Genomic DNA, 12,021 nt, shown 5'->3' on the forward strand with positions numbered 1-12,021 from the left:
CAAACTTGAAAGTTGTGCAACACAGCTCTTGGATTCAGAATGACACCATAGGAGCAGGGCATGGTGGGTGAATTCACGCACCTGCCTGGGATCTGGCCTACATCCCAGTAATGTGGCCACTGACTCAGGAGTATGGGTCCTTTGGAAAAAGGGATGTGGCTGGGTTAGAAAGGCAGACAGGTGACCAATAGACCGGCAGGGGTCCACTCTGAGTTTCCACTCCCTTCTTCCCTTGCTAGGTGGAGGGGGATCTGGGCTGCTGGAAATCTCCCATAAACAGTTGATATTAACCTCAGGTGCTTGCACACCTGGAACATGCCTTTTAAGAAAGACACGTGTTCAGTTTCTCTAGGTGTCAGGGGAGTTGGGCCACTGTGCTCCAGCAAATGGCCCCCACTCTGACCTGTCTGGTGAAAGACCACATTCAAATCTTGGGAACATTTCTGCCTTCTCCAAGCCCTTGGTACTGGAAGATGTCTGCTCACCTGTAAAGGGTTTCTAAAGCTTTACTTTCTGTTCAAAAAACAAAACAAAACAAAACAAAACAAAAAACTTTGCCTATTCCTGCCTCTTATTGATTAGCAAGTGGCACATGGGTGAGTTTCCTCCTTTCTAAGACTCCAGCTGGTAGCAAAGGAGATGAGGAGATTGGGGGGTGACCCCCGGTTGGCTGGATGCTGAGCTTGGTCATGATCTCTCCAGGACCCCACCACGAGACAGGCATTCTTCCTTGTCAACCAGGACATTCTTACCAAGAGGTAAGACACTGCAAATGCTCTGGACTCTTACTGAGGGGAGGGTGTCTATGCTGGAGACTTTCTCTCGCTCCCTCATTTAAATCTTGCCTACTGCAGAGGTAAAGAACCACCAAACACTGAGTTTGCACTATTATCGACCCTGCACTATGATTTCTGTGAGCAGCTCGTGAGCAGGTCATTCTCCTCACTTTCTTAAGCTTGCAATGAAACTTCAAATGTCTGTTTCTGACAAGGCCCCTGTCCCTGAGACACCCAGTTTATTTCACCCTAACTGAATATTATTCTGAGAACCCATCCCTATCAGCCCCCCCTTTTTTTTTTTCCTCAACAGTCCCTTTGGCCCAGATACATGTAGAATCAGAGAATCTTCAAGCTGGGAGGGACGACTATGGGGCTGCAATGTGCTTATGAATCACCTGGGAGCTTGTTCTGATGGACATTCTGGTTTAGGAGGTCTGTGGTGAGTTCTCAGAGGCTGCACTTCTTGTAAGCTTCCAGGTGACATGGATACTGCTAGACAGAGAGCACACTTTGGATTTTGAGGATCTGGTCTTAATGTGGTCGTTTTACAGATGGGAAAGCTGAGTCCCAGAAAGCTTAAGTCATTTGCCTGTGGTTAGAAATGAAATTCTGCTCTTCCCCACACCTAGTCCATCACCTGCTTTTTTTTTTTTTTTTTTTTTTTTTTAACCGTTAAGTTCAGGGGTACATGTGCAGGATGTGCAGCTTTGTTATATAGGGAGACATGTGTCATGGGGTTTGTGGTACAGATTATTTCATCACCCAGGTATTAAGCCTGGTATCCATGAGTTATTTTTCCTGATCCTCTCCCTCCTCCCACCTTCTACCCTCCGGTAGGCCCCCATGTGCATTGTCCCCTCTATGTGTTCACGTGTCACCTGCTTTCGAAAGGGCTTCCCTCTTCTTCAGCTGCCGCTTCCTGCTCAGGCCCAGAGTGCGAGCGTAAGTGTGGCATCCCATCTTAATCCCATTTTACTGTCAGAATGAAGGACTATTTGCCCATCAGGGCCCCTTGCACCAGAACCCACATTTTTACCAAATTCAGAGGGGTTTTTAAAGGTTTGTTGTTGTTGTTCTGATTTACAGATGTCTCTTCTTCTCTGGTTGACATGTTAAAAATCTTCTCTCTCTCTCTGTCTCTCTCTCAAAAAAGTGGGCTGGGCATGTTTTGGACACAACCATTTCAGTTCCAGGCTGGAGCACTGATGCTGGGCTGAATCCACTTGGCGTTCCCTGCCCAGCAGTGGTCTGAGAGAGGCTGTGTTTCTCTGCTGCCACCTGCCACCTCCCAAGAGAGGCCAAGCGTGAGTATCTGACTACACCTCAGTTTCCCTGACTCTCAGATATTCTAAAGCCAATTCCAGAATGGCACTTGAAGTGACAGGGAAATTCCCAGTGGCCTAAGGACACCAATGATTGGCCTAGGGCCAGTAGCAAGTGGTTTGAGAGTCCAAGGAGGTCTTCACACTCTGTCCCCTCCTGCTGGTGGGAGGGCAAAATGCCAGTCTGGGGACAAGGCCATAATGGCGACAGAGGTAAAAATCTCCCTGAGGCCAAGGGAAGGTGGAATGTGACGGGAAGTCGGGAAAACTGCCTTTTATAGGCATGTTCTTTTCTTCCTTTTTTTCGTCCAAGTTTTTACTCCAAGCGACAGTGCCACCCGAAGGCGCCCGGCCTGTCTGTGGTTGCGCCTGGGGTAGGCGGTGACACCGGCATACCCCTTCCCCCATCTTGCCTGCAAGTTGCATGACCTGCATCGGAATCTACAGGGGGGCGGGGGAGACTCCTTTCAGATACTGGATGCAGTTGAATTCAATGTATTTTGCTTCCTCGCCTGCCCTCATCCAAGCTCGGGAAGGAGAACCCTGCTTTCTTCTGCGTGTGAATGCTGTAGTGTGTCTGCCTGCTCAGACTCCCCTAACCCTTTCTTTTCCTTTCCCACAGCGAATGCTCGTTTTTTTTCTCTTTTTTCAGCAAACAGCTCACACTTGGCATCTTTATGTTTTATTAAGAAAAAAATCCCTACCAGTGCAAAAGCGGGGACCCCTGCCCCACACTTCTTTCCCGGATGAGATCTGAGCTCGCGTCGAAAGCTGCACCTGCTTTGCGTCCCTACCAGGAAGGGGTGCTTGTGTGGGAGGGAAGGAGGAGGTTCTGCGCCCCCGAATCCGGAGAAAGCAGCCCGCCCGCCCCCTCACCCGGCAGCCAGCTCAGCGCACCCGAGAGCTGAGCCCGAGAAGCCGGCCTCTGACGGTGCTGGCGTGGCGCTTGCCAAAATATGCCCCTTGCATCTCAATTTCCCCCGGCCGTTTCTCTCGCACACACGGCTCTCCCGGGGCCACCTCGGCTCTCCAGCGCAGCCCTTTCGACCCTTGTTTCTTCCTTCCCCGATCCCTGCTTGCACAAGGCCGAATGCAAAACCCACCTCCAAGAAGGCGCAGCGGGCACGGGGGCACCTAGCGTGTCAAGTCCCGCAGTCCCTTCCCAGCCGAGACCAGCGCCCCAGACTCTTAAGATTAAGGAAATGAGTGTCATTCAGACCAAGGACTGCGTGTCTGCGGTCCCGGTCCCTGGCTCTGCGTGCTTCTCTGGGGTGTCTGTGGGCTTCGGCCCCCCCCCGTCGCCGTCCGTGAGCCTGCGCCCCCCACCCAGGCTTGGGAGCGCCCTCCACCCAGGCTTGGGAGCACTCCCCGATCACCTCCGCCACGTCCATCTCACTTCCTACCGCGGTCCGGATTGCAGCAAAACCGAGCAGCGCGAGGGCCAAAAAGTGGAAAGGAGAGCGCCTTTCCGTGTCGCGCAGCCAGCTCGCCAACTCTCCCTCCCCAGCCCCGACCCTCGCAATCTCAACTGCAACTTTTTCCCTTCGGTCTCAGTTTCCCCGGGGCTGCGGCTAGCGGGCGCCGCGCTGCTAGCCGTGGAGCGGGCGGGGCGGGCTGCCGCGCGGCCGTGCGCGGTGGTGTGCCGGCTAAAAGCCCGCGAAAGCCGGCGACGAGTGGCAGTGGGTGGGTGGGTGGGGAGGATCATGGGACGAGGACTTGAGCGCGGTGAGAGGAGACGGGTGTGGGGAGGTGGAGGGAGGGGGAGATTCCGCCTCTCCTGCCGCTCCCAGACCGGGCCGAGGGGGGGAGGAGCACGAATCGAGGAGGGAGAGAGGGAGGGAGACAAGTTCCTGAGGGAGGGAGCCGAGGGAAGACGCTCCGGATAACCCCGGGTGCGGTGTTCGTAAGGGCTCGGACAGTTGTAGACGCATTCTCTGCAGCCCGCGCGGCGAGCCATTCACGGCGGCCTGGCTGCAGCTGCCTACTGCATCCATCTTTCCTTTCTCCTCCTTTCCCTCGAGGGGCTCCGGGTGTGGTATGTTGTGAGTGTGTGTGTTTTGCAGGTGGTGTGTGCGTGGTCGTTTTAATTCTTGCCCCAGTAGGTGGACTTGGTGACTTTTTAGCACCATTTTTTGTTTTCCTTTTCCTTTTTTTTTTTTTTTTTTTTTTTTTTTTTTTTTTTTTTTGCCTCCCCACCGTCTGTTGCAACCCTGCAAGGTCTCAGAGGTCGGAGAGCGCGCCTCGGCTTCCAGGAGTCCCCGGACCCGGCGATTCAGCGATCGCCGAGGCCCGCCACCCGATGCCCGGCAGGACCGCGCCACTAGGCGCTTCCTCGCGGCTCCCACCCGGCGGCGGCGCGCGGCGGCGGCCGCGGATGCGTTTCAGACGCTGGGTAAGGATTTTGCATCTGATCGTTCGGCGTTTCAACCCTGTCGTTTCAAAGGCTCCAGAGCCCCTCCCCCTTTCCCCCCTTCCCTCCGCCCGTCTTTGTTTCCTTCCCCCCCCACCGGCTCTCCCCCACTCCCCCCCACCCCATCCCCCCTCTCCTCTCCTCCTCCTCTTTTTTTAGAAGCAGCGATCGGAGATGGATGTCTCTCTTTGCCCAGCCAAGTGTAGTTTCTGGCGGATTTTCTTGCTGGGAAGCGTCTGGCTGGACTATGTGGGCTCCGTGCTGGCTTGCCCTGCAAATTGTGTCTGCAGCAAGACTGAGATCAATTGCCGGCGGCCGGACGATGGGAACCTCTTCCCACTCCTGGAAGGGCAGGATTCAGGGAACAGCAATGGGAACGCCAGCATCAACATCACGGACATCTCAAGGAATATCACTTCCATGTAAGTCAGGCGGCCGCTCCCCATCCTACCTCCCCCGCGCTCCGCGTCTCCCTCTTGCCCGCCCGCGGCCGGGAGCCGGCCCTCCACCCGCCCCAGCTCGCCGCTGCCCGCCGCCCGCTGGGCGCGCGTCAGGCTCGCTGTGGCTCGGGAGATGCTCTCGGGCTGCGCATTCCAGGTGACTCGGGCCCTGACGAGGCGCGATCCGGCGATGCGTGTGTGTGCCTCTCCCGGGAGAGGACCCCGGCCGCCGAGGGCACGCAGGGCCCAGCTCCCAACCGCCCCCCCACCAGCTGCTTTCTCGTTTCGAGGTTGCAAATTGGTTTTTTGTCCCCCACTAAATAGCAACAGTTTGGCCACGCTCAAGTGAAATAAAGTAGACGAGGTTCGATTCTGTGGCAGAGGCGGCAGCAGCGGCGGCGGCGGCGGCGGCGGCGGCGGCGGCGGCGCTTAGCTGGCAGGGAAGGTGACAGATAGGGACTGCTCGCGATCCAGCCGAGGTGTTTAACTATTTCCTTTTGGAAACAGCAAAACATGCTGACAAGTAAGCAAGTTGGGAGCTGGCTGCTCTCGGGGAGACTTTGGACGTGTGGAGGCCGTCATGGACGCCTACCTCTTCCCTTCCCCTCCTGCAGCCCGCACTCTCCAGCCCCATTTTGGGCATTTCCGAGACACCCCCTTTGCCACCCTCATCTGCATCTGGGCGCCTACAGATCCTTTCTCAGTTTAGGCTTTGATAACTGCTCCGGATAATTCCGAGTCAGGATGGTGCAGGGAGAGGAGAGGGCGTGTGTTTTGGGGAGGGGGGTTTCTTGTATGGTCGTGCGGATCGGTTCATTTGGAACATTCAACTCTGACTGGCTTTTGCTTGGTTCTGCCCCATCCGTGGGAGACCAGTGGTGGCCTGCTCTTTTCTCCTTGCTATTTTTCTTTGGTGGAGATGGGAGCAGAAGCAAAGGAGAGGACAGATCCAGGGTTGGGGACCGGAGAGTCTGCTCCTCTTTTCTTTCGTTGACCTCGGCCAGGTGACCCTCTCCTAATCTACCACCCTGGAGAAGGATGTGGACCTTACTGGAATTGCTCAGAGGATAATTCTCACCTCTTTTCCCCCAAGGCTTCCAGCCCTTGAGGACTCCCAGCAGTGGGTAGGCAGCTGAGAAGGGTTTGTGCTGAGGTCCTGGCCAAGGTCTGGAGGAAGGCCTTTGGGTGGCTCTTTACCCCTTCGATGGACTTAAGGGGGTCGGACCTGCCTTTGGTGCTGCTCTGGGAGCACCTCCCCTTGCTTCATTCCAGGGCCTTGGGGCTGCAAAGCCTGGAGGAATTGCAGTCCTGCTCTCTGGAAAGCCCACCAGCCCTCTTGGCTTAATGGAACCTTTGCTTGCATTCTCGCAGCTGACAGTTTGAGGGAAATGGATAGCCCTGGAGATGTCTCTGACTGCTGGCCCAGGAGACAAGCTTGACCCATATCTCAGCTCTGCTGTTCACCCCCTCACCCCCTTCAACCCGGCCAGAGATGACAAGACAAACAGCTAAGGGGTGGGGGGCAGCAGGGAGGGCAGGAGAAAGGGGACAGACCCAATTGTGCCTCTCCCCCACTGCAGGCCATAGTCTTCCAGCATTCCCAAGGATGCAGGGAGAAGGGTTCAGAGTGAGACTGTTAGGGAAACTCAGACTTGGAAGTGCATTACTGGGGCTGTGTGTGTGTAGGGGGTAGATGTGGGGGAGTGGGATGGTGGTGAAGGTGGGAGTTGAGCAACGAGTCTTGGTGCTCAGAAGCCCAACCTGGAGATTGCCAGGGGTGGGCCAAAGGTTGGAAGAAGGGGCCCCTGGTACCCAGCCTGGGTCTCTGGGAATGCGTGAGCTGCATCCAGTGTGCTGCTCCAAGGATGTGTCTATCTGTAGAAAGCCAGTGGGAGGCAGGGATGGTCACAATCACATAGGCTCTTTATAGCCACACAGAGGTGTTGCTCCTCTGAAAATGATGCTCAGGGAAGCAGTTTCATAGGGAAGAGTTGGGTTAGCCTTTCCAGGCTGCCAGAAAGGTCTGTGGTGGGAGAGGACTGGGGTGGCCTCCTGCCCTCTTTGGCACTGGAGGGCCTCATGAGGGTGTCTGGGAGGATAGTGAGCAGGGAGTGGATCTGGAGCCCCTCTGTGTGTGTTCCCATTCTTGTTTCAGGACTTGGACTCTGGGAGGCCATCAGGACTCCTTTCTCTAAATCCACCGAACACCAAAGAACAAGGGAACTGGATTCCCACAGGAGGTGTGCCAGTGGCAGGTGGGGGAGGGTCAGAGGTCATAGCTTGAATGACCTCTCCTCGCCCCATCTTCTCCCCAGTGCCCTGTTATATCTATGACTGGCATTGACTGAGCTTGAGAAGGGCCCAGATTTCCACTCCAGAGCCAGAGGGCTGGAGAGAGGGCGGGGAGTCACGCTCACCCCAGAAAGTCGGCATCCCCATCCCTGTTTGACTTCCGAGGAAATGGAGGCTTGGGGTGGTAAGGTCACTTTCTCCATGCACACAACTCCAACAGGGACCCCCACTGTGCGGGGCTGCATGTGGAGCAGGCTGGAAGAGGGGCATGTGGGCAGGAGGAGCGCCCTTGTTTGGGGTTGGTTCTTGTTTTAGTATGGCTTGGGAAGAGGGCTTCAGTTGAAGCCCGTGCCTTGCTGGAGAGTTGTTCTTCAGATTTCTGATGTTACCAAGGAAATGGGGCCAAGAGGTCCCACAGCCTCCCATTGGCCTGAAGCTCTTGATGCTGGTGGATACCCCAGGGTATAGCTTGGGCACACTCTGGGTAGAAGATGCTGAGGCCTCCACAGTTTCACCCTCTTGTTCTTTGGGCTGTAATGTTTCGAAGTCCTTCCTTCAAGTGCTGAACTGATTGTACCTGAGTTTACAGAGGGACAAGAGGTTTCCTTGTGGTTCTGCTTCTCAGAGGTGGTGTGTGGAGTGATTCCTGTGTGGCCATCCAAGGAAGCTGGCTGGGAACTGCCTGTGATGGGGAAGGCCATATCCCCATTCAGCTGCCCTGTTTGTATCTGGAGGAAATCAGTTGTAAGGCATCAGGGCAGAAGTGTCGGTCTCACCTCCTCCCCTCCCAGAGCCATGCTGCTCCAAAGGGCCCTCCCTTTTGGCCCCTTTTTGCCCAGGAGGCCAATCCCTTTGCCTTTGCAGCTACTGATTCACAGGAACCTCATGGAGCCTGGAAGGGTCCATGCGCAGCCACGCCCAACCAGGCTGTGACTTCACAAAGGCAGGAGGGTGGTGGCCATGGTGGACTGTCTGGGCCGCTTTGCTAGGCCAGGCCTGCCTGGGGCTAGGTTGGAATGGTATAGTCTTTAGCTGTTAGAAAAGATGAAGCGGGAGAGGATGGCGTGGACCAGGTGTGCTCAGGGTTGGCTACCTTGGCTTGCAAAGGCTATGGGCTCTTAGCTGGGACTCTTAAGTCACCATCAGGGTCTCACTCTGAGCCCCCACAGGGTCCCTGGTATTAGGCAGCTCTCTGGTCCCTTCATTTCCATGGCCCTCCCTGAAGGCCCTCTTCTGGCTGCCTGAAGGATCATTTGGGGCTTTGGTGTCGTGTTGGCTCCTGAGTCTCATTCTTTCTAAGGATCAAGGGGAGACCCAGCCTTGACAATGACCTGGCAGGGTATGTGTCAGGCCCCAAAGTCATCATGGGGCTCACTCTCAGTAGGCACAGTGAGGTGCTCAGAGCCTCAGGATTAGGACTAGGTCTGAGAGAGGTGGGCAGAAATGTGAGGGGCTATTGACATGAGATTTGGAAGCTGGAGTAGTTACAGCCCCAGAGAAAGATACTTCCAGGATCAAATCTGGGGACCTTGGTCTCCTGAAGCCCTGGGGTTTTCCACCGAGGAGAGGCTATTGGTGGCTCCAGAGCCAAGACCCCTTGCCCCAGGAAGCCCAGCAGGTCAAGCTTCTGTCATATACCCTGGGGCCAAGGGCATCTGCTCTGCAGCTCCATGGGACCTAAGGCCATGACAACTTTGGGCAAAAACCGGCCTGGCCTGGCCACTGCTTTGAAAGTCCTCATCTACTAGCCCCAGGAAGGCTGACCCTGCAATCTGGAAGGTTCCTTAGGGTCCTAGAAGGATCCTACTACCCTCCTGCCTGGCCGAACAGGAGGTGCTGCTGTGAGAAAGGGAAGACCTGATGCATGCTCTCCTGGGATGCTCCCTGTCCCTGCCTTGCCAGTCCCTTCCAGCTGCTGCTTCTGTCCAGCTCTGTAGAAGGACCAGGGTCCCACCTCAGCTGACTCTTGGGGTGGGTGTGGGTAGCCTGAGGCCCTCATTTGGTATGGCCCTTGCCAATATCAGGGCATTTCCACTGAGGCCCTGGGTCACCATCCCATGTGCTCCGGTGGGTGGCTTACACAGGAGCCATAGGCACGATCTCCAGCCTCCCCTCGGGGCCTCCAGTTGGCTGGTGGCAGAGAAAGGGATGGATCATGTGAATCCCACCTTGGCTCTGTCCCTAACCCCCTGTGAGCTCTATCAGGGCACTCTAGACTTTCTGAGCCTGTAAATTCAACTATGAATTGAGGCCGCAGGGCAGAGTGTTTCTTCCAACTTGGACATATATCATCTCAGGGCCCAGGGAACTTCCCCCAGGAGGCTTGTCCAGGCCACTTTTAAGGGCACCTCCTTGGGATGGCAATGACCCTTGTGATGGTGCCAGGAGGAGGTGTACTCCCTCACTGACCTTGGGCCACTGGTTTTTCTCCTCTTCCTTCCCTTCCCACCTTTAGCAAACTTGGGCCACCCAGAATTTGACACCATTTGTGACACATGACACTATTTAGAGTCAACTGCCCAGACCAAATGGCATATTTAACAAGAATGTGCTGGGGCCTGCAGCCTCTCATTAGGGCCTGGACACCCAGCTTCATGGCTCCCCATCTGCACCCTGGGCTCAGGGCCAGAAAAAGATATCCCTCTGCAAAGCTTTCAGCCCATTGCTGGAGTACAGCTCTCCACTGGGTGTGAGAAGAAAACACTGAAACTTCTATTGCAAATTATTCTTGCCTAGAAAAGAGGATATTTCATATTTAATGTATAGATAATAGATATATAAACATATAAAGTAATAAATATGAGTGCTTGGGGGTTATAAAATAAACTTTTTGATTGCTAAATCATGCATGATCAAAACAGCTTGGTACCCACGGCTGTTGTGATTGGGAGGGTTGGCACTTGAGAAGAAGACAGGGTGGTGACAGGAGAGATGGTCCTGAAGCCCCTAGCTCCCCCTTGATGCCGTGCCAAGGAGGGGTTGATTAATAGGGGGAAGGGGTCAATGTGAGGAGGGAATAAACTGGCGCGGGTGGGGAATCTCAGTTCCAGATCAGAGTTCCCAAGGCCCAAAAGCCCCCTTGCAGGGGCCAGGCCAGCTCTTAAACAATGGTCTAGTCCCTACCGGGATCCTACCTTCTTATCCCTGTGTAGCAAATTCTTCATCTCCACGAATGCCCCCATCAGTCATATCATTATTTTTAGTTTACAATTGTTGAGTTTATTTTTGTGACAGTTGCTTTGTGTATAAAAGCAGAGCTTAACAGTCCCATTTTACAGATCAAGAAAACAAAATAAAGAACAAATCTAGCGTCCCAGGTGGTCATGTTGTTGTAGCTCACAAATGGAAAAGTCCGGAAGCTCTCAGGAGTCTGTGGTTCTTCTGGGACTTCTCTTACCAACTGTGGGCCCCTTGGCTCTATTCTTTCTTGGGCATGGCCCTTTCAGCCAGACATTAGGACTAGGCCTGAGAGAGGAAGGCAGAAATGTGAGGGGCTATTGACATGAGATTTGGAAGCAGGAGTAGTTACAGCCCCAGAGAAAGATACTTATAGGATCAAACCTGGGGACCTTGGTCTCCTAAGGCCCTGGGGTTTGGCTTGTTGGAAAGGAAGGTGCAGAGCATTTTCATCTAGGAAGTTTTTCCACCCAAAGGGCAGCATTAGAGGGACCCATCTTTGAAAGACTTGCAGAGGGTGGCTGATTGTTCAGCAACTGGTCAAAGGGTGGCCCAGATAGAGGCTGGACTCAGTCACTCAGATGTTGGTGACCAACTGAGTGATCAGCTCATGTCATTTGTCTTTCATTGAGCCTCGTTGACCTCAACTTTGAGGAACACAAATCCTTCTGGTGTCCGGTGTGTTGGAAGCTGCTCTTTGATAGGCTGGGTCATAAGGAGCGAAGACTCCAGTGAGGCTAACACCAAAGCTCAGGGCCCGGTGGAGTCCTGAGAACCCCCAAGGAGGTTCTTGCCATTTCCGCTGCCTCTAAGTGCAGGGCTTATCAGAATTCAAAGCTGGAAAGGACCACTGCAGTCATCTTCTCCCTCATGTCACCCATGAGGGTCCCAGGGCCCAGAGTGGGCAGGGACTCAGCCGGGATCCCTGAGTCTCTTGAAGACTCCTCTTCCCAGGCACGCTCCCAGGTGCCGGGGCCGCCTTCTACTCAGCGCTGGCTCCTGTTCTGGGCGCTTCGTCAAAGCCAGAGCCTCCCCCATGACTGTGTCTCCCTCTCAGGCAATGTTTCCAAATTCAGGGTCCCCAGAGGCAGCAACTATGTGAGGCTGGCAGCCGCAGGGCTCCTTGCAGCCTGCAGCCCATACCAATTAGAAATCAACTCGATGAGGCCTTCTGCTGAGCTCTGTTCACACACAGGGCTGGGGAACCTGGGGCTCAGCAGGCTTGGAAGCCTGTCCTTTTCCCCTGGTCTTACCTCTGCCCCTGGTCCTCACACCTGGCTTGTCCCTTCATAAGTGTCCCAGAGTCTGGGCGGTGGGAGATTCAGGAATCCTTCCCCAGACACGCATCATCAAGCATGGAGGACTCTGGCAGCTGTTCTTTTCCTAAGCCCAGTTTTCCCAGCAGCTCCTCCAGGCATGGCCTCTCCCTGGCTTTGAACAAATCTCTTTCCTGCTCTGGGTCTCAATTTCCTTATCTATAAAACATGGATAATAATAACAACTACATTATATAAGCACCTTGTTGAAGTTCAGTGCCCTGGGTCATGTCTAGCAAAGAGAAGTCTGTCGATACGTAACTAATGACAGCTAGCATCTACTGA

The 12,021-nt window shown here is 54.6% G+C and overlaps 1 protein-coding gene across 7 annotated transcripts in view; it reads left to right on the top strand.

The window, feature by feature from the left end:
* Positions 1-4,624: 4,624 nt before the first annotated feature.
* NTRK3 (neurotrophic receptor tyrosine kinase 3) overlaps positions 4,625-12,021 on the top strand; it is a 394,945-nt gene continuing 387,548 nt past the window's right edge. For all 7 annotated transcript variants that reach the window (XM_017882063.1, XM_017882065.1, XM_017882064.1 and 4 more), the window contains exon 1: positions 4,625-4,933. In XM_017882063.1, the coding sequence (XP_017737552.1) occupies positions 4,686-4,933 (248 nt within the window). In that variant the 5' untranslated portion in view covers positions 4,625-4,685. The remainder of the gene's footprint in view (positions 4,934-12,021) is intronic.

This window comes from Rhinopithecus bieti, unplaced genomic scaffold (genome assembly GCF_001698545.2).
Source record: "Rhinopithecus bieti isolate Rb0 unplaced genomic scaffold, ASM169854v2 scaffold_12070, whole genome shotgun sequence".
NCBI classification, from domain to species: domain Eukaryota; kingdom Metazoa; phylum Chordata; class Mammalia; order Primates; family Cercopithecidae; genus Rhinopithecus; species Rhinopithecus bieti.